This window comes from Dasypus novemcinctus, chromosome 15 (assembly GCF_030445035.2).
Source record: "Dasypus novemcinctus isolate mDasNov1 chromosome 15, mDasNov1.1.hap2, whole genome shotgun sequence".
NCBI classification, from domain to species: domain Eukaryota; kingdom Metazoa; phylum Chordata; class Mammalia; order Cingulata; family Dasypodidae; genus Dasypus; species Dasypus novemcinctus.
Genome location: NC_080687.1, coordinates 13,855,792 through 13,882,938, shown reverse-complemented (window position 1 = coordinate 13,882,938; position 27,147 = coordinate 13,855,792). Strand labels below are relative to the sequence as shown.

General features: G+C 39.9%; 1 protein-coding gene across 1 annotated transcript in view; it reads right to left on the bottom strand.

Annotated features, from left to right (window-relative positions):
* Positions 1–20,165, bottom strand: part of MTMR6 (myotubularin related protein 6) — a 41,781-nt gene extending 21,616 nt beyond the window's left edge. Inside the window, exons 1-4 of the mRNA XM_004453085.4 lie at positions 19,865–20,165; positions 8,493–8,609; positions 3,145–3,307; positions 248–405 (exon numbers count right to left, since the gene is read on the bottom strand). Of these exons, the coding sequence (XP_004453142.2) occupies positions 248–405; positions 3,145–3,307; positions 8,493–8,609; positions 19,865–19,888 (462 nt within the window). The 5' untranslated portion in view covers positions 19,889–20,165. The remainder of the gene's footprint in view (positions 1–247; positions 406–3,144; positions 3,308–8,492; positions 8,610–19,864) is intronic.
* Between the last annotated feature and the right edge of the window lie 6,982 nt (positions 20,166–27,147).

The following is a 27,147-nucleotide window of genomic DNA, read 5'->3' as shown; positions in this document are numbered from 1 at the left end:
CCTGTATGATGTTATATATGTTAAGTTCACAACTATTATTATATATTTATTGTTTATGGATATTTATGTATAAATGATATACTTAAATTAATTTTTTAAAAAAAGAACCATGAGGTGAAAACTACCACTAAAATGCTTTAAAACATATTATATTCAAGAATATTACCTAGTAATACATGGACAGATTGCTACTATGAGAGATTCTGACCTGCTGGTACTGAATTTCTCCAAAAGTTTGCTAAATTACCTTGTATTCACGGTTTGCATCAGACAACTGCCAGTTTGAATTTGGTACTCCCATCCTCTTATATTCTTCAGCGAGGTCAATGAGCTGCCAGCCTTGTTGACGTTCTGAATCATTTTGTTTGGGATTATAAGAAAACGCATATAGATCTTCATATTTTGCTATAGAATACAAAATATATAAATATTGAAATGCAACTTATGGGTTATAATACATTGTACATAAAAGTAAGTTTTCTGTTTTATCCCCCATTTTTTCTTTAAAATCTTCAAAGAGATGGCTAATTCCTGAACATAGCTGAATCTAATAGTTTCTCAGTTCTTTGATGCAAATGATTATTTTTAAAGGCACACATATCGCTTTGAGATTCAATTGATATCACCATCAAAAGTTAACCTAGTGGGAGAAGCAGCTGTGACTCAATCAGACACCATGGAAAGCCAACTCAGCAAGGTGATGCAACCAAAAAAAAAAAAAAAAAAGGGAGACAAGCAAGAACACAGAAGAGCCCACAGCGAATAGACAAGAGCAGACAGCAAGCAAGCCGCAAGGGGGGCGGGGAAGTAAAAAGAAGTACAGACACAGAACAATGTACAGCAAATGGACACAGAGAGCAGACCGCACACAAAAAGCCACAAGGGGGGGTATAAAAAAAAAAAAAGTTAACCTAGTGGGAAGGAGATGTGACTCAAGCGATTGGGGCTCCCATCTACCATATAGAGGGTCCTGGGTTCAATTCTTAGGGCCTCCTGGTTAAAGCAAGCTGGCCCGCACGGTGTAGAGAGCTGGCACAGCAAGATGACTCAACAAAAAGAGACACAGAGAAGAGAAAGTGAGAGACACAACAAACCAGGGAGCTGAGGCGGCTCAAGCGACTGAGTGCCTCTCTGCATTGGAAAGTCCTGGGATCAGTTCCCCGTGCCTCCTAAAGGGAAGTCCAGAAAAGAAGACAAGCAGACACAAAAGAAAGAGCAGAGAATGGACACAGAGAATAGACCACAAGCACAAGCAGCTGGCAGGGGGTGGGATAAGATAAATATGTATTTTTAAAAGTTAACCTAGTAAATAACGTATTTATACGTTAAATTCTCACTGCAGATTTCCTTTTCTTAAAAGTAAAATTTCAAAAAAACAAATACACACTTCCTCTCACCACTTTTCCCAAATAAAACATAAAATGGAAAGTGCAATGCTGCAAAAAGAAATTTTTTAAACCTCAGATGACATTTAGAACATAAAATTGTATTATATATTCCCATAAGACATTGTTGTTCAAAAACAGCAATGGGAGGGAAGCAGACATGGCTCACCTGATAGAGTGTCCACCTACCATATGGAAGGTCCAGGGTTCGATACCCAGGGCCTCCTGACCCATGTGGTGAGCTGGCCCACATGCAAGGAGTGTCGTGCCACACAGGGGTGCCCCAACATAGGGGTGCCCCACATGCAAGGAGTGCGCCCTGCAAGGAGAGCCACCTCGCATGAAAAAAGCGCAGCCTGCTCAGGAGTGGTGTCGAGAGCTAATGCAGCAAGATGATGCAACAAAAAGAGACGCAGTTTCCCAGTGCCACCTGACAAAACAAACGGACGCAGAAGAACACACAGTGAATGGACATAAAGAGCAGACAATGAGGGGGAAGGAGAGAGAAATTTAAAAAAATAAATCTTAAAAAAAAAAAAAAACAGCAATGGGGAAACAGATATGGCTTAAGCCTACCATATAGAAGGTTCAGGGTTTGATACCCAGGGCCTCCTGGTGAAGGCAAGCTGGCCCGTGCGGAGAGCTGGCCTATGCAGAGTGCTGCACCACACAGGAGTGCTGCCCCGTGCAGGAGCACCAGCCCATGCAGAGAACTGACACAGCCAGATGACACAACAAAAAGAGACACAGAGGAGAGACAACAGGAGATGCAGCAGACCAAGGAGCTGAGATGGTGAGAGAGAATGATCACCTCTCTCACACTCCGGAAGGTCCCAGGATCAGTTCCCAAAGCCACCTAATAAGAATACAAGCAGACACAGATGAACACAGAGGGAATGGACACAGAAAGCAGACAATGGAGGGAGGGGGAAGAAATAAATAAATATTAAAAAAAAAAAAAAAAAAAAAACAGGAATGGTTGCCCAGAGCTCAAGAGAGCACTTACTGTTGAACACTAACAGTCAGGAAATCAACCTGATTCTAAGATCTGACTTACAGTGGAACAATGGGATAAATGTTACAGGCTTTATGTGTTAGAAGAGTGATCCGGCAGGCTGATCTTTTGTATGTGTGTTCAACAAAAAAAGGAGGCTCAGTAACAATTAGTAGTCAGTTTGCTTTGTCTCCCTCAAGAAACCTATGTAATTGCAGTCACATTGTGGGACAGAAACCTACAGATTCTCTGGGCATAAGTCCTGAGAAAATTCCTCTTTAGTGTCTACACCCCTCTTACTCCTACCTCTACTAAAATAGAATTCACCCTTTCTTTTCCCTCTGCTCATCTTTCTAAGCAAATACGTAAGTCTCGCTGTTACCAGGGTAACTTAACCTTCCTTAACTTTTGGTTTAGTAGTATCAGTTTCCAAGTCGTTCTCCCTGGTCGTAGAATACTCAAAAAAAAAAAAAAAAGGTTGTGCTACTAGCTATCAACAGGCTGTGAAAACATAATATAAATCTGAGGTCTAATGCTTCTCTTTCTCCCTACCCTCATTACTCTTTCTTTGGACACCGTGCTTACAATTCAGATCAGTAGTTTATAATTATTTCTACGTCATACTCTTTGAGATAAAGTGCACAGGAACCTGATTATAAGAGTAATTGAAAGTATACAATAACAATAATGAGACAGCAAATGGAGTATCTTTAGTCACACATCTCAAAATTAAGCATATAAGTGTTTGATCTCTGAGGACAATACCTTGTTTTGACAGTTGCAACAAAGAGTTGTAAATATCGTGGCAATCTCTCTCTCTTGGAACAATGAAATGTACAATTCTGAAGTTCTTACACTGAATCACAAGTGGGCATCCAGAAGTAGTCAAAGCAAGTTTGTCTACTGAGGCAATATGGTGGTGCAATATCTAAAATATTGAAAAAAAAATTATAGTCACCATGATAAAAAGCACTAAATATCTTATTCTCTTTCAGAGTACATAAATGTTAAACATCCTCTTTAAATCACAAAAGTATCAAATGCTATACATGACACACTCAAATTTAAAATGACAAATGCCCAAGCCAGAAATATGGGTGTCATCCCTGATATCACCTCCATCACCCCACATATTCAAGACATCAGCAAATCTTGAGGATTTCATCTCCTAAATAGCTATGTAACCTGTCTACTTCTTTCCATCTCCACTTCCACCTCCAAGTTGTAATGTCCCCATTGTTTCTCACTTTGAATTACTGTAAATAACCTCCTAAAAGATCTCTCCATATTTAAACATGGCCTTCTCTATTTTTTACAATACAGTTGAATTACCTTTAAAAAACACTCTAATCATGTTATTTCCTATTTCTCCATTCTCATTTTGAGTCCTTCTCGCCATCACTGACTATGTTCTAGCCACAACAGCCTCCTTTTGGCCCCTCAAATGCTCCCTTACACATACTGTAAATTGTTCCCACTAACTGGGATATTGCAGCTTCACCTCTTCAACGAAGAACATCTAGTCAAATTCAAACCTTTGCTTAAAACTCCTAATATCACTGAAAAGTATAGCCTAATGTCCTCTAGTCCTCTCCCCAACTGTTAGTGCCCACACTCCATTTTCTTTTTGCATATCAACCTATATTTCTCCTTCACAGTACTTAGTACAAGAGTAATTAGTTGGGAAACGGACTTTGGCCCAGTGGTTAGGGCGTCCGTCTACCATATGGGAGGTCCGCGGTTCAAACCCCGGGCCTCCTCGACCCGTGTGGAGCTGGCCATGCGCAGTGCTGATGCGCGCAAGGAGTGCCGTGCCACGCAAGGGTGTCCCCCGCGTGGGGGAGCCCCCACGCGCAAGGAGTGCGCCCATGAGGAAAGCCGCCCAGCGTGAAAAGAAAGTGCAGCCTGCCCAGGAATGGCGCCGCCCACACTTCCTGTGCCGCTGACGACAACAGAAACGGACAAAGAAACAAAAGCAGACAAAGAAACAAGATGCAACAAATAGACACCAAGAACAGACAACCAGGGGAGGGGGGGGAAATTAAAATAAATAAATAAATCTTTAAAAAAAAAAAAAAAAAAAAAAAAAGAGTAATTAGTTATGTGGTAAGTATTTATTTCTCCAGCTAGATTTTATGTACTTCATAAGGACCAAAACTGTAGCTAAGATTATCACCAAAACATCTCTACCACTATAACAGTATCTGGAGCATTACAGTTGCTCAAGAAATGTTTGCTGATTCGATGAATTTAAAAATCCCACTATAAATTCAATTTGATGGCATTTTAAACATATTCTCAGCTACTACCAAAAATACTGTTTTCTACTAAAAAAAAAAATTCTCCTGTTCCTCAAACCATTTCTATTAATTAAAAATATATATAGAAATCTTTTCTGAAGAACAAAAGATCTCAGTCATAGCAGGTTCCAGAACGAGAAGACTCAGTAATGGCAAGAGATGAATTCAATCCAAATTAACCCAAAAGTTAATATAAATTCTAGGAAAAAATTTCAATCTGTTTTTGTGAAAGGGTAAGGGATGGATGAGTGTATATATTATAATCCTATATAAAATATGTATAGTGCAATTATAATTACATGTTAATTATTGCATTAATCATATATATTAAAACTAAAGTTCATATGTAAGATTAAATGAATAAAAAATTGGAAAAGCTTGAAAAAAAAGATTGAGTGAAATGTGCTAATTAAGAGCAGGTAATTAGCACATACACATCCATACTTATGGCTAAGATTTACCACCATTAGCATTTATTACATATTTATTATACCTGCTGCATGTATAATATTAAGAAAGAAACTTAAAACTCTTAAAACCTCAAATTGCTTCATGTAAAATGAGGAAGAGGGATAGTAATGAATTTACTACATATGGTCACAGTAAGGTATAAATGGTCTCATACCTGTAAAGCACCTGATACCCTACTGGTATATTAGGAATAGAAGGAAATATCTTTAACCTAATAAAAGATGGCTACCTATGGTGCTCTGAAGCTGTGTGTACCCCAGGAAAAACATGTTCTTAAATATAGTCTATTTCTGAGGGTATATATACTCACTGTAAGTATGATCTTGTGATGAGGTTACTTCAGTTAAGGTATAACCTACCTCATTCAGGATGGGACTTAATCCTATGCTATTATTGGAGTACTTTATAAATGGAATAAATACAGAAAGAGAGAGAGAGAGAGAACAGGCGCAAGCCTCAGAAGCAAGAAGGTAAAAGCAATAAAACCCAGAAGAGAATGAGGATACCAGCAGTGCCTTGCCATGTGGCACAAAGGCCAAGGACTGCTGGCAGCTGATTTTGGGGAAGAAAGCATCACCTTCATGATGTCTTGATTTGGACATTTTTTCAGCCTCAAACTGCAAGCTAATAAATTCCCATTGTTCAAGCTGAACCATTTTATGGTATCTGCTTCCAGCAGCCTATGAAACTAAAACACTATGACAAACCAAAATCTAAGGCAAACATCATCCTTAATGATGAAACATTAAAAGGATTCCTTCTGAAATCATAAGCAAGAATGTGGGATATACTATTTTCTATTCCACATCACACTGGTAGTCCTATTCTGCATAAAAGAAAATAAAAGGCATAATGAGTAGAAAAGAAGAAACAAAGAGACTGTCATTAATTACAGCAAAATGACTGAAGCATGTAAAATATCCAAGTGAATCTAAAACTGAGTTCAGCAAAGTTACTAGGTATATAATCAATATACAAAAAAAACTGTTCCATAGCAAGGCAGCAGTTTTTTGTTTATTTGGTTTTTTTTTAAAGATTTATTTATTTCTACCCCCCTTGTTGTTTGCTGTTACTGTCTGCTCTCTGTGTCCATTTGCTGTGTGCTTTCTGTGTCTGCTCGTCTTCTCTTTAGGAAGCACTGGGAACCAAAACAAGGACCTCCCATGTAGAAGAGAGGTGCTCATTTACTGAGCTACCTCAGTTCCCTGGTTTGGTGTGTCTCTCATTGTCTTTCCTCTTTGTGACTCTTTTGTTGCATCAGCTCGCCATGCCTGCCCACTGCGCCAGCTCACCTTTTCCAGGAGGTACCGGGAACTGAACTAGGACCTACCATGTGGGAGGCGGAAGCCCAACCACTCAAGCCATATCCACTCCCTGGTTTTTTCTGTTTTTTTTTTTAAGGCAATAGTTTTTAAAATGTAATTTAAAGTCAACAAAAAATTGAAGGTACCTATGGACGGATCTAACAAAAGATGAGCATCATATCCATAGAGGAAAGTATACTTGTTTTAAAGACATTGATGAAGATCTAAATAGAGAGCTACACCACATTCAAGAATAGAAAACTCAATTTTGTCAAGATGTCAATTCTCCTCAAATTTATTTAAAAACTCAACGTATTCCAACAAGGTTTTTAAAGGTACTTGTCAAGGCCTTATACCACCTCCCCTCATTACATACCTAACCTTATTTCCTCTCACTTCTTATTAGGCTCCTCACTCTACCTCATCAGCATTCCTTAAAGCAGGCATATTCCCACCAGGGAGCCTGCACTTGTTCCCTCTAGTGGAAGCATTCACCCAGATACCCTCTTGGCTTACTCCCCAATCTTTTCAGGCCAGGCTCCAATGTCCTCACCCAAGGTCTTTCCTTACCAACCTGTCTAAAGTTACAACCCAACCTCTCCAGCACATAAACCTATAAACCCAACATTCTATCTCCTTTTCCTGTTCAGCACTTATCACTAGGCATCTTACTTATTTCTCCAATTTACTGTCTGTCTCCCTTAAGTAGAATGCCAGTTCCATGAGGGCAGAATTTTTATCAGCTTTATTGATTACTGTTTCCAAAAAACCCGGACTAGTGATAGAAAACATACACCAATAAATAAATGTTTACTCTGTGAATGAGTAAATAATGAATGCATCCTAAAACATAAGAGGAAGAACAAAGGGCTCAAACCAGCCATGACAATTATGAAGAACAATTTGAGAGGAGCTGCCCTACTAGGTACACAAAGCTAGAGTCAATAGAGAAGTATGGTATTGGTACAGTCAGTATACCAAAAGAACAGAGCAGAGAGCTCAAAGGAAACCACTCTTTCATGAAGGCTTTATTTACAACAGAGGTGGTACTACAGATTAATGGACTAGATCAATAAATGGCACTGGTTATCCATGCAAAAAAAGTAAAACTGAATGCCTACATCGCACCATATGCCATAGTATTTCCCAGATATATTAACAACTTACATGCAGAAGGCAAAACTTAAAAGATTTTACCAAAAAAATGAGACAATCTTTATGAATTTGATGTAAGGAAAGGCCTCTTAAGTCACAAAAAAACGCAAATCACAAAAATAAAGATAAATCTATTACATTAAAATTTTAAACTTTAATCAAAAGACACTCACATATACACACACACACACAAAAGCCAAGCCACAAACTGTTGAGAAGCCATCTATGACACACATATCTGACAGCATTAAAAGTCAGAACACCATATATCAGAGATACAAACATTTTAAAGGTGACAATAGAAAATATTGCTCAGAGTATGGAAAAATGTCCTCTACCAAGAATATAAACTGGAACAACCATTTTGGAGAGGTGACATTTAGGAAGGCTGAATATGCACCTTATCCAAGATCCAAGAAACTCTGGCATATACACACAAAGGTACACATACAAGATGTCCATTACTGTACATTTGTATTAGCAAAAAATAAATGCAAGCACCTTAACTAGAATTTGGTATAAAAATATTGTGGAGAAAAAGAAACAAACAAAAACAAAACAAAACAAAAAAGTTCTGTGGAATACGCTATTAGATCTATTAATATGTACTTATATTATTTTAGATTTTTTTTAATTAAAAAGAATAGGCATTTCATAATTATTTATGACACTAAAATGACTTTCTGGTAGTCTATGAATAATTCCACAATCCACATGATATCTCTGTTTTATGAGGAGGGAGTTATCTGGCTATTTCAAAAAAATTTTTATAGCACTAGGTTACCAATGATTAAAAAAATTTAATACATGTTCAAAATAGAACACAGAAACAGGCCAAGTCCATTACTATGTTCTTAAAAAATACAGCTGGGGTCCTCCTTACCCAAGTTTCTTTTTGATGAGAATCTATAAATAACAGATGTGTAGCCGTAAGATACAGTGTTCCTGTGAGTGACTTGTTGCTGGTACTGAATCGATCAAGTAACTTCACTTGCTCGACCTAAAAAAGAACAACATGTTATTTCTCATAGTAGTATAAATTCTTTTTCTATTATCCCAGGACTCAGAAGAACCAATGCAATTTTTTTTCCTTCTTCTGTTCAAAAACATAAGAGTTTATTTAATAGTCACTGTTAAATTTCATACATTTTTGGGGGGAATTCGGGAACTACAAACAATATAGGTATTATGTACAGTTACAAATGTGATACAAAACTCTGTAAAAACTATATTAACACAAATATTAGGGGACAAGGAAGGAGACATGTAATATAAATAGGTAAGAACATTTTTAATATGAAAGAGTCAATGTATTTTATTTAAAGCTGGCAAGTCAAGTAATATGTCTTTACTTTAATACTAGTAGATACACACATACACACACAATCACAGGAGGTTGTCCCTGAAGAGTAGGATTAGGGTAGAACAGGAATGTGCAGACATTAGTGCTTTGCAAAGATAGTATTTAGTGTTATCTGTTCTTATGGGAAAAAGTAAAATATCTACTACCTATATTTTAATTCATATTAAAATGTTTAATGAAAACATTTTAATTCACAGCTACAACAGCAGTTGGTAGATGGCTCTTTGAATTGTGTACATCTTCAACATCAGATAGCTAACCATAATCTCATCGATTTGGTACCTTTTTCCCACCTATATTTTTCTTTCCCTTACTAAAATTTAAAGACTAAAATGTCCCCAATTATGAAATTATGATTTGCAAACAATCAATAACTTCCATTTAAAAAGCCAATTAGCTTCTCCTCACTCCATAAATTTACTTCCACGGAGGGTTTTTTGCTTATAACAGCACCTGTTTCGGTAAGTTAAAATTTTCATGTAAAATTTTAAAACTTCGTTTTTGACCCCAATCTTTATTTTTCATATGTACAAGGCAAAGAACTGAGTATTTAAACTTTCCTCTGGAAACTAAGAGAGATATATGATATACAAAAACCAGCAGATCATTACACATTTTCCTTTTAAAAGATTAGGAAAGCTTCCTTTTTAAAAACATGAATTAAGATTTCTCTTGAAAGTTAACATTTATTTTATTGTTTAGGACCATTTCTTCCTTAAATAAAAATCTGACCTCAGTGCAGATCAAAACTTAAATTGAAATACCTTTTAAAACCAGTAAGATCAAGCATTGTTTACTCCTCGACTATGCTAGACCTGGCTGAGAGGGCACTAAAGCCAAAGAGCAGCAATTACTATAACATCAATCTCAACTACCTGATTTCCTTAAGCAATTAAAACAAAGTTTTAATTACAAAGAGTATTACAAGGTATTACAAAGAGCAGTAGTGAATATATACAGAAATAAAAGTTATCAAAAGGACAAATACTGTATTACATTACTATGAACCAAATATATTGTCTAACACATTATAGGGTTTTTTAAAAAATTATATGTATCTAGTACATTTAAAAGAGAAATGTATATTTTTATTCAACTATTTTCTTTTTAGTTTTTAATTGTATTTGCAATTATTAAATGTACAAAATAAAGTTTAAAAAAAAACACTACAACATATTAGGTGTCTACCAACTGACACTGCAAATAAAAGTAAAACCAATTTTCATTTTTCCACTTTAAAAAAAGTATAATGAGTTTAAGGAAAAAAAAGTTAGCAAAGTGTCAGGTAGCACTGCTGATTTAATATGCCATCACTTTTTAGCCCTTCAAAGAAGTAAAGATTTTAAAAAGTTTATCTGGAAAGTAGTTAAAAAGGGCAGGGGGGAGCTGATTTTATAACCATTTACTTAATTAAGTAGTAAGTTAAAAAAAAAGCCCACATGCAGTTTTTTTATTTTGTGGCTTTTTAAAGGTTATAAATATTTCTAGATATGCTCTAATTATAAGCTAAAGATTTATTTTATTATTTATTTCACTCCCTTTCTCTCCCCATTCCCAGTTGTCTGGTTCTCTGTGTCCATTTTGCTGTGTGTTCTTTTTGTCTGCTTCTGTTGTCATCAGCAGCATGGGAATCTGTTTCTTTTTTTTGCTGCGTCATCTTGTTGTGTCAGCTCTCCGTGTGTGTGGCGCCATTCCTGGGCAGGCTGCACTTTCTTTCGCGCTGGGCGGCTCTCCTTACGGGGCACACTCCTCGTGCGTGGGGCTCCCCTCCACAGGGACACCCCTGCGTGGCAGGGCACTCCTTGCGCGCAACAGCACTGTGCATGGGCCAGCTCCACACGGATCAAGGAGGCCTGGGGTTTGAACCGCGAACCCATGTGGTAGACGGACGCCCTATCCACTGGGCCAAGGCTGCTTCCCTCTAATTATAAGCTTTAAAATGTACTCTCTCTAAAGACACACAATTATCAACAAAGCTTAAATACATCTGCAAAACAATCACATTCACTTTTCATTTGGATTTTAACCCTCTTCTGCCCATCCCTTATTCACTATTAACTCTTAGGTCTCCATTCTTTAGAGGCAATCTTATCCACTGTCATGTTTTAGCCTGTATGTTAATGATTCCCTAAACTACATCTCCAGCTCTGATCTCTCCAGAGCTCACACTGCCTGCTATACACATAACAATAATCATCACTGAATATTTTTCCACTCTTATGTGTCTAGTACTATGATAAATGTTTAATATATTTAATTTTCACAACTCTCATGTGGTAAATACTATTACTAGCTCCATTTTACAGATGGAGAAACCGAGATTTAGAGAGGTTAAAAGTCCCAAAGCAAAACAGTTAATTAAAGCTAGCAAGTGGTAAAGCACAGCTATAACCCAATGTGGTCTGATTTCCGAGGCAGAACACCTGCTCACCGTGAGACACTGTCTCCATGGGATGTCTTAGAGTCATGTCAAACTTACTGGAAAGGAAACTAATGTTCTCCCCCACTCCTCGTATCTGTTCCTAATTCTATATTTCTGATCTGAGTTGATGTTACTCCACACTGGAAATCTGGGCATCACCCTATGACTTCTTCTTGACCACCAACATTCAACTGAAAACCAAGTCCTATTAACTTTAGATCCTAAGTATTTTTTAAATCTGCCCCTTCCACCACTAAAGCAATTCCTACATTATAAAGAAATCATCTGTTCACATGTCTGTCCCACTAAGGACTATAATATGTCCCAGGGTAAGAACTCTCTCTTATTTATATCTGAATACCCAATGGCTAGTATAGTGTCTGACACAACAAATGTTTGTCAAACTAAGATGAACTGCCCATAGAGGGCTGCAGGAAGGTTGCATAATAAATGTCAGGTACTTTATACAGTTTACCTGACAAATAGTAAGCAAAAAATAAATTCCCAATTAATACTGACAAAAAGTCCTATTATTATTAGGCTGGAAATGTAACTTGGGTCCTGACCATCTTCTGTGCTAAGCTATTGTCCAGTGAAGTTCAAATGGAGTAAGGAAGAAAACACATGCACATGGAGTTTAAAAAGCATATTCAATAGTTGGAAAGAAGAAAAAGAAAGCTATTGTTTCCCATATACAAATGTTGAAAGCAAATAGAATTTTCTTGACTAGTAGGAATACAGAGAATATAAAGAATTCTCATTAAAGGAGACAAAACATTAATAGGAGAGGGATATTACATTTTAGCTGATGAAAGAGAAATATGCTAAGGTAGAGAAGCTATGCTGTAGATAAAAGACTATAAACAGAGGTTTTCAAGCACAGTAGTCCCTGACCAGATATAGTTTTAAGATCATTCCAGTAACAATGTGGAGAAAATGCTGAGTCAGAAACTGGTGGCAGGGTAACCAAGTAAAAGGCTGATGAAGGAATGAGGAGAGATAGAAGGGCATAGACTAAGCTGTGACAGACAGAATAAAGAAGCGCATCTGGAGAAGTGACATGATGACAAAACCAGATGTGAGAAAGGTTTCTTCAAGATTTTAAACTTGTCACACTGATTGCCCTTCACTAAGAATAGGGTACAGAAAGAGAAAAGTAAGTCAGAGAACAGAGTCCGCTATGTATCTAATAAATGGAGGATTATTCATTATCTTAGTGGCAAAATCATATTCAAGTCAAGAAAATATAATAATACAAAATCGTTACAAAGAACCACTTCAGTATGGTACTCTTTACGTGGATGTGACAGATAAAATTACTCTGAAATTATTCTAAAATATTTATTTAAGTATATATTAAAGTCCTAAAGAAAATAAAAGAATCTTTGAGAAAATACTGATTATTCTGTTCTTTGCAGCAAATCCTAAAAAACAAAGGGAAATGGGATCTTTTTCTTTGCTAAAATCATTAGCATTCAAATTTAAACCACAGACTGAGCCAATTTCTAGAAACCAACTGCTTTTTTGTATTTCTCCTTTTCACCAAGGAACTGAAAATACTTTATACAAGTTGCTACAGATTTTCCCGTTTTCTTGAAAGTGTTTTCCGCTAGATGTTTAAGAAGCAACTATAATTCTTTTCAGGTCACTATCACAGAGACACTACAGAAACAGTATTAAGGTCCTTTAATTTTAGGTCTCACAACAGGCAAAAAGTAAATGGAGAAAGAAGAAAAAGGTTATGGGAAAAGAAAAACAAAGAAGGAAAATACAGGCCAAGGAGAAAAGAAGAGTGTGGTCATTATTATGAGCAAAGGTAAATGCCAACATACATTACCTTAAGGACCAAGGAGGTGAACTGTTGCCAACTGTGGAAACTAAAAGGTACTCTAACGGTCTACTGGGTACATCTGCTCCCAAAAAGGAGAAGTTGCCTCTGGGAGAAAGGAAAGGCCCATTGATGTTCCTCAATCAAAGTCGTATAACCAACAGTTGTAGTTACTCTTCAACTACATGGTAACGGATGCCATGGCTACTGACAGAGAAAATGCACTGTCACAGCTCCTCTGGCTTGTTGAGCTCTCTCTCTATAGTCAGGCACCCATTGGAAGGCTCAGAATCATTACTTCACACCCAATAGCACCAACATCCTGCCAAGAATTAGCTGTCAAAGAGAAAGTACTTCCAAGTTGCCACCCATTAAGTAATGTAAGCATCACAAGGGCAGAGATTTTATCTTTTCTGTTCACAAATACCCAGTTCCTAGAACAGTGGCTGGCTGCATAAATCATCAAATGAAAACAGTTGTGGCTTTCTTAATAGAGTAACCACCGATCATAAATCCAGTGGTTTCAGTTCTATCTTTGCTTTCCTGCAGCACGGACACGGCTGATATTCTACCAATGGTTTCCTATCTCACTCAAGAGTAAAATCAAAGATGTCACAATGGCCTTCAAGGTCCTAGAGTAACTTGCCCCTGTCCAACTTCATGCTCACTTTTGCTTACTCTGCTCTAGCCACACTGACCTTCTTTACTGGTTCTTAGCAACTGGGCATACTGGGTTTTTGCCCTTACTGTAGGATGCTCTACCCCCAGATGTGAAAATGGCTCCCTCCCTCGCTTCCTTTGGTCTGTGCTCAAGTGTCAACCTTTCTATAAGGGCTTCCTATCTACAACTGTACTCCCTCAACCCCACCCTGGTACTGTCCAGAGAACTTGCTTATTATTTTTTTATTTTTGAGGTACCAGGGTCAGGGGTTGAACCCCAGACCTCATATGGGGGAAGCTGGTGCTCAACCACTGAGCTACACAATCTCCCGTTTTTTTTAAGATTTATTTTTTATTTATTCCCCCCGACCCAGTTATCTGCTCTCTGTGTCCATTCACTGTGTGTTCTTCTGTGACCGCTTCTATCCTTATCAGAGGCACCTGGAGTCTGTGTTTTCTTTTTGTTGTGTCATCTTGTTGTGTCAGCTCTCCATGTGTGCAGCGCTGTTCCTGGGCAGGCTGCACTTTCTTTCGCGCTTGGCGGCTCTCCTTACGGGGTGCACTCCTTGCACGTGGGGCTTTCCTACAAGGGGGACACCCCTGCGTGGCAGGGCACTCCTTGCACACATCAGCACTGCGCATGGGCCAGCTCCACATGGGTCAAGGAGTTCCAGGGTTTGAACAGCAGACCTCCCATGTGGTAGGCTGATGCCCTATCCATTGGGCCAAGTCTGCTTCCCCCTGTTTATTTTTACTCCATTGCATTTACCACCACCTAACACACATATTTGATGCTAATTTTGCTTACTGTTTTGTCTCCTCCAACTAGAAAATAAGTTTTCTAAAGGCAGAGACTTTCGTCTGATTTGTTCGCTGCCATTTCTCCAGTACGTAGAACAGTGCCTGTCCCACAGCAGGCACTAAAAACATTTGCTGGAGCAGAGGAGGAGCAAGCAGAGGAGGGAGCAGAGAAGAAAATGAGAGCAGGGAAAATTCCTTCTTTCCCATTTGTGATTGACCTTCTTCCAATTTTATCCTTAATCTCTTTCTCAAACTCCTCTTCCCCAGCATGTCCCTTTTTAAGTGGTAAGGTTCTCCAAGGCTCTAAACTTCACACACTTTTCTAAAGTCTCTACATTGTCTCCTTGCATAAACTTATCCACAACAGAAAATTTCAACTATTACCTCTACACTGACAATTCCCAAATCTATGCTCCTGGGCAAGATCTTTTCCCTAGCTCTAGACCCTCTTAATCAGTGAGCTACTAGATAATATTCTACTACCCAAATTTCTCTCATTCACCTCCTTCTCTCCATTCCTACTCACACTGCCCTACCTCACTCCTCAAATCCCTTAATTATATAATTACAAGTAGCAATAGAGTATATAGGTTAAGAGAACAGGTCTGGTATCAGAAAGACCCAGCTCCACCACTTCTTAGTAGAGCTAGTTTTGTGAACCAGGACATGCAATTTGATCTCTACGAGCTTCAGTTTTCTCATCTGCAAAACTGGGATGTTACAGACTGTCAAAATAGCACCTTAACTTGGGGAAGAGTGTTCAGGAGCTCCTCAAAACCTACTGGCTTCTGTTTCATAGAAAATTAATTTATCAGTTCCTCCTTATTCTTGGCCCATTCTTAGTTTTCTGTGTCCTTACCTCTTTGTAACAGACAACTAATATTTGTATACATAGATGTACGATCTCACATTCTAATGACAAAAAGGTGGAATAAGCCAAGATCGAGTTGTATGTTACTTTTGGAATTACTCAATTTGAGATCTAGCAAGGTCAGATTTTAACGAGACATTCCATTCTATAACTTTAGGAAGCAGTCTTTCAAACGTGACCTAGGAAAATGTTCTTGCATTCAATTCTGTAAAGTTCCATTCCCCAAAGCACATCATTTGACATCAATACATGATGCCAGCCAAAGTCCTGGAGCCTGGCAGGGAAAGGGCAAAGACAGCATAAAGAAGATCTGTCATCCTTTCTTGGCAGTGAAAGGCAGTAGCTACACTGTTCATTAAGTATTGCTTAGAAATGCTCTTTCAGAAATTCAAATTCAGGGATTTGACAATCTTTATTGATGCTTTATTGATGCAAGTAAACCAAACAGGATGACATAAACGTTCCTGAATGTTAGAACTCTAAAGCCATCTAATTAGTTACTCAGCTAAAATACTTTTATCTGATAGGTCTCTGGTTAGCAAGATAAAAAATAAACAATGAGGGAAGCAGATTTGGGCCAACTGATAGGGCATCCGCCTACCACACAGGAAGTACAAGGTTCAAAACCAGGGTCTCCTGACCTGTGTGATGAGCCAGCCTACGAGCAGTGCTGATGTGCACAAGGAGTGCCATGCCATGCAGGGGTGTCCCCCGAGTAGGGGAGCCCCAAGCGCAAGGAGTGAACCCCAGTAAAGGGAGCTGCCCAGTGCGAAAAAAAGCGCAGCCTGCCCAGGAATGGTGCCACACACACACAGAGCTGACACAGCAAGATGACGCAAGAAAAAACGAGACACAGATTCCGGGTATCACTGACAAGAATACAAGCGGACACAGAAGAACACGCAGTGAGTGGACACAGAGAACAGACAACTGGCGGGGGGGGGGGGGGGGGGGGGGGGGGTAAGGAGAGAGAAATAAATAAATAAACAATCTTTTAAAAATAAAATAAACAATGACCCTAAACAATATAATAAATAGTAATATTACATAAATATTATTTACTTACATCAAGAAGAGGTTTGGGGAAGAAAAAGCTCTTAGGACTATAAAGGGATTTATTTCTGAGTGAATGTTAATACAAATTTAACAATTAGTCTAAAACTAGTCTAAAACTCTACCCCTCATGAGCTAACTGAGCAAGTTACTTAAGCCCTCTAAACATATTCCTTTCTGTAGGTTTATTTAGAAGATTAGTGATAATATTTATAAACATATTTGTGAAATTGTAAAAACTGAAATTAACATAATATTGTATAATTGGCTATACTGACACATCTGATCAACAAATTGTAATTACTTTTCTTTTCCTTTTTTTTAAGATTTATTTCTCTCCCCTTCCTCTACCCCTCCCCCCGTCTGCTGTGTTCATTCGTTGTGTGTTCTTTTGCATTCACTTGCATCATCCATTATCCAGCAGCACTGGGAAACTGCATCACTTTTTTGTTGTGTCATCTTGCTGCATCAGCTCTCTGTGTGTGCAGTGCCACTCCTGAGAGGGCTGGGCCTTTTTTCACATAGGGCGGCTCTCCTTGTGAGGCTCACTCCTTGTGAGGCTCACTCCTTGTGTGTGGGGCACCCCTATGCAGGGGCACCCTTGCATGGCAGGGCACTCCTTGCACACCGCAGCACTGTGCGTGGGCCAGCTTATCACACGGCTCAGGAAGCCCTGGGGCTCGAACCCTGGATCCTCCATATGGTAGGCAGATGCTCTATCAGTTGAGCCACATCTGCTTCCCATAATTACTTTTCGAATACAGCTGAACATAGACAAAGCACAAGTCCCATCGTACAGTCAATTCTTCATCATACACAGAACTATGTAGAGTTCAAATCAGCTAATAAACGTAGAGCAATCCATTTTTGGTTCTGAAGGTTATGCATGACAGAAAGAAACAGTTGGTGATATTCAAATCAATCTTTTAGGAATAAATTATTTTCCCAACAGTCTTAATAACAGAAGAAAATGTTATAGTAAGCACAATTATCAAAATGTATTATGAAGCTAAAGTCTATCTTGCTCACTTTTGTATACCCATTGTCTAGAGCAGCAGTGGCACATAATAAGAACCTAGTGACTATCTGTTTAACTGTAGTCTACTTATACCCACTTATGATTATTCCAGAATAGTGGGCCAATGCTAGGAGAAAAAACCCAAAGAAATAAAAAGGCACACTTTTGAAAGTTTTAACAGAAAACTAGTCCAAAATCTCATTATCTTTAAAAAGCCATGAAAGGGCCTTACTAAACCACCTGCATGGGTCCACTGTTAAGATTAAATTGAAAAAGTCCATCAACTGGTGGTTAAAGGAGGAGCATCAGACCAAAATGAAAACCACCTGCAATGCTCATCAAGGAAATAACTATACAAATAAAAACAAATATATATTTTCATCATAAATTTAAGGAGAATAGGCTTAAAATAAGCCAAGGGAACTAAATGACTTTTCAACATTCTGTTCATGCTTACCACCTAAGGAGAGATGGTCTAGTCCATTAAATTCAGTTACTGTGTACTATGTACTGTTGCAAACGTTTTAGAAGATGCAAAGAGGAGGTTCAATATGTAATAGAAGGAAGGCATGGTCCCACAGCTACTATATAACACACACCTGGAATCATGGAACCAGGACAAGAACCTGATCTTACTTCTACTCCAATCTTCTTTTCTACCTTTGCATCTATTAGTTGATTATTTACTTAACCACCTTTCTAATTTCAAGTTTTAGTTGCCAGCAGCTTGAATTTCAGTTATCTTTTCTCCTCTTAATAATAATATTAATAAAAAGATATTTTAAAAAGGGGATTTAATTTTTAGCACCTTTAATTTTATTCTGTAAAGTATCTGCAATACTAAAAAAGAAAAAAGCTCTAATAAAAATCCATGGCAGGAAGCAAATATGGCTCAACTGATAAGAGCATCTGCCTACCATATGGAGGGTCCAGGGTTCAATACCCAGGGCCTCCAGATCCACATGGTAAGGTGGCCCAAGGGCACTGCTGCTGTGTGCAAGGAGTGCCATGCCACACAGGGGTGCCATGTAGGGGTGCCCCACACACAAGGAGTACATCCGGTAAGGAGAGCTGCCCCAGGTGAAAAAGGCGCAGCCTGCCCAGGAGTGGTGACGCACACATGGAGAGCTGATGCAGCAAGATGATGCAACAAAAAAGAGGCGCAGTTTGCAGGTGCCACCAGATAATGCAAGCGGACACAGAAGAACACCCAGCGAATGGACACAAAGAGCAGACAATGGGGGGAAGGGGAGAGAAATAAAAAAATAAATCTTTAAAAAAAAATCCATGGCAGTATAAAAGATTTGTGAACCATTTTAAAGACACAGATTTCAAATACTCCTAGGAACAAATCAAGATAACTTATGTCTCCTATTACTTTAAGATAAGGAACAACTGATGAATCATTTCAACAAAACACAGGAAATCAGAGTTCACAGTTCCTCCTGACTCTGTGAGGCTGGAACAGATCTTTTTAAAATTCTTCTGTTCTCATTCAGGTATTTCTCCTTCTCACTGTTGAAGTTTAACTTAACGTTGGTAAAAGTAATTAGATAATCTTTTTAGGTCATTTCTTCGGTTTAAAAATGCTATTTGTAACAGTATCACAATAATACTTGTTCGTTCTCCAAATGAATGTATTTCACACACAAAAAAATTTAAGCATGGAATTTAATAAGTTCAACTGAAGAACGGTTTCACCAAGACCAATAAAAAATCCGGGTTAGTAATTATCCCTTCTCTCTATATAATTTCTCTAATAAGCCGACACTGACAATTTCGAAAGGGACCGTAGTTTAAAGCCCAGAGCTGGAAATACCAAATCTAAACGACTGTGAACAGAGACAAGAAAAGCGTGACACGGGACGATTAAAAGTGAACAAGGAAAAGAGATACAGCATTGCATTATTAATTTGCGGACCCACCCGTTTACCGATCTGAGAGACGGCAAACGACTGAAAGCCCCTTAGTTGAAAGCAACCGTCCAAATTGTATCGAAGAAAGTGCGGCGCGGAGAGGGGAGCCACCAATATCCCCGGGACTTATATCCGCCAACTCCAAGGACAGAAAGAGACCACTACTCCCAACAGACGCAGCGGGGGCCTCCGCCCCCGCCGCTGCCCGGCCACGCCCGCCGTCCCAGCTTTCCCGGCTGGTCTTTCCCAGGGCGCGGCCAGGCCCCTTCAGTCCCAGGCAGGCCCCGTCGGGCCGCAGCGAGTGGCTCGCCTGCGCTGACTACCTTGGTCGTCCGAATATGCTCCATTCCGAGGAGACGTCTGCCGGCAGCCCGCCTCACAGGGGTACCATGGAGGAAGAGCAACGTGGAGGTGACAGCAACCAAGAGAGCAGAGGGCTCAGCCTCCACAGCCTCGGTCGCTCAGCCCGCCCCAGGCCAGCACCCACCGCGCAGGCGCGCCCGGCGAGCGCTGTCTCCTAGAAACGCTTCCTCAAACCAGGCGGCCGCAAAGAGGCAAAGCGTTTGCGAGAAAGAACGGCGCACTGGTGGGCCCGGGACCGCTGCAAGTCCCACAGCGCCCCCTGTGCGTGGAGGGACGATATGGCTCATCACCCCTGTCCAAAGGCGATCCTTTTCCAGCCGGCAGACTTTTCTCCGCATCAGACTGGATCATGGGACACGGGTGGATAAAGAGTGTTAGGGAGGTGAGGCGAGTTTGGATGGTATAGGGGATCAAATTTAAGTAGTTTCTCTTTAGTGTGAGATATAATTCTTGTTGAAAGAATTTATTCCAAAGGAATAATCAGATATATTCATATCTGCCTTACGCATAAGAGAGGAAAATGTGAAACAATCAAATTCACCAATATTAGAGAATTAGTTAGGTAGATCATGGCATTCCCATAAAATGTTAGTATTTAAAAGCCTATTTTGTGTGATCTATGTATCTTTTAAAAAAATAAAATAAAATGGTGAAGAAAAAAAGGCCTGCCGTCGGATAATATTACACAATAAGAATGTCGATGCTGGGCTACTGAATGAAAGAAAACCATATAATATTGGAATATGCTGAAAGAATATAAATGCTAATCTGGAATTCCCAGGAAAAATATCTTTCAGGGATAAGAGTGAAAAGAAAAACCAGTTATTTTCGAAGAAAAACTGAGAGAGTTTGATATGAACTGACCTATAATAAAGCAAATTCTGAATGTGTAATTCAGGATAAGGAAAATAATCAGAGATGGGAGCTCTTAAGATACAAAGGGAATGAGATTTTTCAAATGTAAATAAATGGGTAAATGTAAGCAAACATTAACTGCATAAAACAACAATAATAATGATGTTTTGTGAAGTTGAAGCTAAAAAGTTCAAATATATAAATCAGGAGTGAGATAAGGTGTTCTAGGATCCTTGCATTTTTCCTGAAATAGAGTAGGACTGTTGGTTAGTTTTTGCCTTTAACAAGTTATGTTTCTGTTTTAATCTCTAGGGTAAGTTCTAAAATAATGGCAACAGCATAAAAGTTCCAAGCAAGTAGAAGTGAAAAATGGAATTTTAAAAAGATGTCTTTGCCACAGCATAAGAATAATAGCAAATGTGGCAAATTTCATTTTCCCCCATATATATACCAGATTGTTTCAGCACCATTACTGAAAAGCTCATTTTAATCCCACTGATCTGCAACACAACGTTTTTTAAAAATCAAATGTCCTTATATAGGTGGTTTTTGTTTCCGTGCTTCTAATTCTATCCCACTAGTCTTATTGCCTGTCCTTGCAATGCAACATAGCCTGTGAACCAACAATCAACTCCTGAATATGTATGATAGAGAATCATACCTACTCTTTAGAAGATTTCCATGCTTAGCCCATACCTAACGAGCAGAGAGTTATACACCCCTTCTTGAAGATGGAGTTTCTACATAAATTATTTGGGGTTCTTCTGCATGGGAGATTTTTTTCTTCTCTCCTATTTATTTGGTCACTTATTTATATTTGTATGGCTTCATAGACATTTATTTTATGTTTTGGGTTATAATCCAATAGTTCTTTATTTTTATTATAATTATTTACTCAAGTTTTTCTACCTATGGCTATTGGGAGCCATTCAGATGGCTTCTGTGTGCCTTTGACTTATCTCCATCAATATAGGTGGATTATTTCTATTGTTTGTTTGGTTTGTTTTTGTTTTTGTTTTTTGGACTTCTTTACTTTCTAGCACTACAAGATGCTCCAGAATCTCTTACATCTTACCCGCCCCAGTCTTAGAATCAGCCCTTTTTCTAAGGATTCCCGGCTCCTTTTATTGGAGAATGGTATTAAAACCCAATGTCTGGCTGCTGGTTGTGCTTGTTCTTACTGGGGTGTTATTACTTCTAGGCCAAATGTTCTTGGATTAAAATACAATTTTCTCTTTTTTATAGTACCTTCTTCTGATTTTGTGATTGTGATTTTTCTCATCTATCCGGCCATATAATCATTTGTATTTTTTCCATTGCTTCCTGAATGATCTTTATTCCCTCCAGGTTACCTCTAGATTTGTTTTGGTTTCTGACTTTCCTCTCAAGTCTGATCATCTCTGGCTATCCTTTCAGGCAATAAAATACTAATTGGAAACAGTCTTTGTGAGAGAGCTCGTCTATTGGTGAGTTTTGCTAGAGAATGATGAGATGGGGGCTTGGTCTTGTTGGGGATCCCCAAGTCAATGTTTGAAGGTTTTGCGCATGTGAACAAGGACATGTTGCTCTGAGAACAAATGTTCTGTTAGTAGCAGTGGCAGAGCCTGAATAGAAGCCCTCGTAGGCCCCATATATAAGGCCCAAGTGATCCAGGCCCTCTGCCTCTGCTGGTGATGACTGCATGAAACAAGGGTCTCAGTTCTCCTGTCAATATAAGGGAAAGGGGTTTGCTCAAGAGAAATCAAGAGCCACTAAGAAGATTATTGTTATTAATGTTTATAACAAAGCGTATGGTCCAGGTTAAGAGGAATTCAATGCACACTAGCATTTCCATCCTTCCTTAGAATGTTGGTATCTAATGCAGTTCATCAAATTAAGTATTTTCTGCTGTCCTGGCCCCATCATGATGCAAAAGAGAGCAGTTAATACAGTTGGAGTTTCAATGAAAGAGTCAAATGTGACTTGCACACTTACCTAAAGGAAGACCAGCTAGGCAAGAATAGATCTGTTCTTAGGGTTAGTTAAATTGATAGATATCAAATTACCAATTTAAAGATTTACCATGATAAACAGAAGTTTAAAATAGGCCAAAATAAGGATCAGCACATTCTTTTCCTGTAAATCTCTGAGGGAAGCTACATTAAAATTGAGAAGTTTGCCTAATTAGCATGAATTCCAAGCAAGGGAAATTAGCTAGATGATATGATAGGCTATTGCAATTCAGCCAAGATCTGGGTTTTCTTCTTTTTCTTTTTACTTTGTTTGTTTTTCGTTTTCTCTTTTTAGTCAAGATCTGGATGGATACTTATACGCTATTGGGAATACCAACCACAAGACAAGACAATAGTGTTCCTGGGCCAAGAAAGCCACTGGTAGCAGGCCTGGAGGCTCATTATTCCTGTTTGCCTTTCTGAATTTCCCTGGTCTAACCTTCCTTGCTGAACAATCCTCTTCTTTAGCTATGCCTCTTGGGCAACTAGATTCCTATCCAGACATGATCTAGAAGTCACATTGTCTTTTTAAAGAGAGGACATATCTGTGCTTCAATTCATTTTTGTTTTGATATGTGTATTTCTAAGTTCCTTTAATATCCCAGTTCTTGGGGACATCTAGTTGTTTGCCTTACATACACTTAGAAAAACAACTTAAAATGGTTGTAACAGTTATTGATGACTTTACTAAAAATTATTTTCTTAAGTGAGCTTGCATCTAAATTAAGGATAGATTGGATTTTTCTTTTTGCATCAAAATGTGACGGAATATACAGAGAAGTCTGGATACCTGCTGAACGTCACTCTATATCTTCAACACAGAGTTCAGAGATTTATGCGGCTAAGGCTGCAATAATGTGGGAACACTGAAGTGAAGGATGAAGCATTTGTTCTTGTCTGAATGCTCCCTGTATTACATATTCTAGAACTCTGAATTGAAGAGATGCCTCTGGCCCAGGGAAGTGCACCCCTCCAGGTCAGTTGGCAGACAGGACTGCCTCAGCCTTACTTTCTCAGGATTTCGGAGTTTGGAAGCTTGCTCTCATTCTATCTTAAAGAAATTAGAGACCAAATATACAAATGATAATGACCAGCGAACACTGACCCATTATCCTCAACAACCAGACCAGAAAACCCCTGTCCCACTCACTGCCTATGACATGCAGTCCGGGAAACTGTCCACTACCTACAGCAACAAGGCAGGCAAACTGAAGCTGGGGAAGCGCTGGATTCCTCTCAGTTCTTAGCTATGTTGCATACAAGAATTTAAGAACATGCCAGTTTAGTTAGGCCAGTAAAAAGAATTTATTGGGAAATGGGGGGAAAGAACAGAGCTTGCTGAGAAATGGGAGAGGATGGAACTAGGCACTGAGATTTGGTGTGGGCTCCTTAGATAGAGAGAGAGTTTTGACCTGTGTGGTTACCTTTTAAAACTATTAATTATTCCTCCCCTTGCTAATGCTAAGGGGAGGGGCCCCAGTTGTTATTGGTTACCTCACCAATGATGGGGCCCAGTGGCGAAGCCTATTTGGAATATCCAGGGCCTCCTCTCAGCCATGGAAAGAGTCCCAAGTGGGACCTCAAGGTCGAGGTCAAGGTCTTGGCAGGGTCTCATGGCCATGTTGTCTGGCACCCAGCTGCCTTTCCCCTTTCACTACAATAACCTGCCTCACCTCCCCCCTCAGAGAGTTCACCCTCTTACTCTTAAGGGGGTGCTGAGGGGCAATGGTCTTTCTTCTGTAGTTACTTCCTGCTGGTTAGGGCAGTAGTTCCTGCCTGACAGGGTGTAAAGTCTGGCTATTCTATTGCGGTTAAGGGAAGACAGGCCCAGCACCCTGGTTGGAGCTGCATGAAATCCCTGCTTAACTAATAAGGCATTGATTCTGTAAGAAATAAACAATTAGAATTTTGAAGATACATGGTCCCACGTAAAGGATAAAGAAGACTGTGGTGAGCAGGCCTGAAAAGTTGGCCAGCCATGGCATACTGGACCATGAGAGTGAGAAAGGCCAGGTGCTTTCAGAGCATGTTCAGTATCCCTATGCATATGATCTAGAATAGAAAGGATATCATTATAATCATAAGGCATATATCTAGGTACAGCACTTAATACTGATCAATGCACAAGTTCTGCTAAAGTAAAATACTTGGCCATGTGGTCTCTGGCCGTCAGATCTATCTGTCCTCTCTCTCTTACACAGGATTAACTGGAATTCAGGGTCCCATACAGAGCCCCCTCTCAACCATATTGTGGCCAGGTGGTGTGACAGGAAAAGATTAGCCTCTTTCTTTTTAGATTATCAGTAGGCAGGTTGTCCCAATTTCTGAGAAGGCACCCCAATGGGGAGTCAGCTGGTATGATGGAAAAGCCGCCCATTATCCTAGGGGAGGATAAAATGCGTCCTTCAGTCTGGGGGCATCTCACTGCTAGATGTGATTGAACAGACTGCTCACCAAGCCAGTGTCCTGGAAATCGGGGAACCCTGTTTGCTGTCCCCACAATTCCAGGTATCAGGAGCTTTGTCTCTGTCGTCTGGGTCCAATTCCCAGACTGAACACCCAAGCCGGGCTGACCCTCGGAAAGGGGCTGGCGAGGGACCTTTCTTTTGCCTACTTTTCAGAGGTCTTAGGAGCTGGCTATGATGAGCTCACCTTATAGCTGCTCCCCAGGGCTGAGGTAAGACATTAAACCCGCCATTAAAAGCCCATTAAAAAAACTAGAGATTAATTGTCCTGGAACTTGCGCACAGCAGACACCCTCAGGGACACCCCCAGACAATCTCAGGGCTTCCCCAGGGCAGATAAGGAGCAAAGCCTCAGGAAACTACTAAGGGTGGGGCTCACACCTCACTAACAATGCATTTTCAGCTTCTAAGACTTTCTAAACTATCTCGCAGACCCAAAATGAGAACAGCAGTAGTTGGAGCAGCAAAGGCACTTCTAATTAAAAGGAGTTAACTAGCGGTCTAAGGAAATGATACAATGGGTGCTACACATTCCCAACTGGGCCTGGTAAACTCCCCCGACTCCTACTCAGTTTAGGCCACATGCCCAGTCAGATCTCAAGGGCGGTTTCACCCACAACCCAGGACTTCCTTGGATCTACACCGTGAGGGGGTTTGTTCCTACCTCCTTGGAGAGGGAGCCGGAAGTCTAGGCAGACCAAATTTATGTCCTATGGGAGTCTATCCAGGAACCCCTTTAAAATGGCAGGAACAGGAAGCAGATGTGGCTCAAGCAATTGGGCTCCAGTCTACCATATAGGGGGTCCCGGGTTCAGTTCCTGGGGCCTCCTGAGTTAGGCAAAGCTGGCCCACGCAGCAGGGCACTGGCCTGCACTGTGGAGAGCTGACCTGTACAGCGAATTGACACAACGAGATGACTCAACAGAAAAGAGACAGAGGAAAGACAATAAGAGACACAACAAACTGGGGAGCTGAGGTGGCTTAAGCAATTGGGTGCCTCTCTTGATGTCAGAGGTCCCAGGATCAGTTCCTGGTGTCTCCTAAAAGGAAGATGAAAAGAGAAGATGGACACAGAAGAACGCCCAGCAAATGGAACCACACAGAAGCAGACAGGAGCAAGCAGGGTGGGAGAATAAATAAAATAAAACAAATCTTTAAAAAACAAAAGAGAAGAAAATGGCAGAACCGAAAGAGGGCACAGACAGGATATAAAAAGTTAAGACTCATCAGTCCTTGCCAGGTGTCAAGGAGGATTACCTGCCCCACAGCCCTGAAAAGAGTCCAAATTGGGACCTCATGCTTGAGGTCAAGGTCACAGCAGGGGCTGGTGGCCATGTTATCTGTCCGCCAGCCGCTTTCCTCCTTTCATTATACTAACCTGCTTCAAAACCACGGTCCCTGTAACAATGAACCTGAAACAGCCAGGGTTTGATTAACAGCTTCCTTAATTTTTGCCCCCACTTCCAAAAAAGGACCAACTGGTGAAAGCCAAATCTACTCCCCTGACCAATCATGTAGGATGCCCTGCTTCTAGTCAGCCTGTCTCCAGCTTGTCCATGCCAATAGTTGCTGTTGGAGAAAAATGCGGTGCTCACTGGGACACGGAGACTAACTGACAATAGACGAAGAAAGATTTACTGAGAAGCTCTCCCAACAGAGGGAGTCTGAAGCACAGACTTCAATCCCCCCACCAGCATGGTGGGGGTCTGAAGAGAGACTTCAGCCCACTCCTGGAAGGGGGGGACTTGAATTTATACAGAACTTTCCTAGGTGGGGAAAGGGTAGTTAGTGGGAGGGGGATTGAGGGTCCGAGTGAGGTAGTGGGAGGGGGCTGAGGGAGCCTATGGCTTCTTGGAATGCTGCAGGAGCAAGTGTTTCTTTTGATCTGTAAGGTTTTAAAGGGTTTGTAAATAGTGAAGGTTTCTGTCTCCC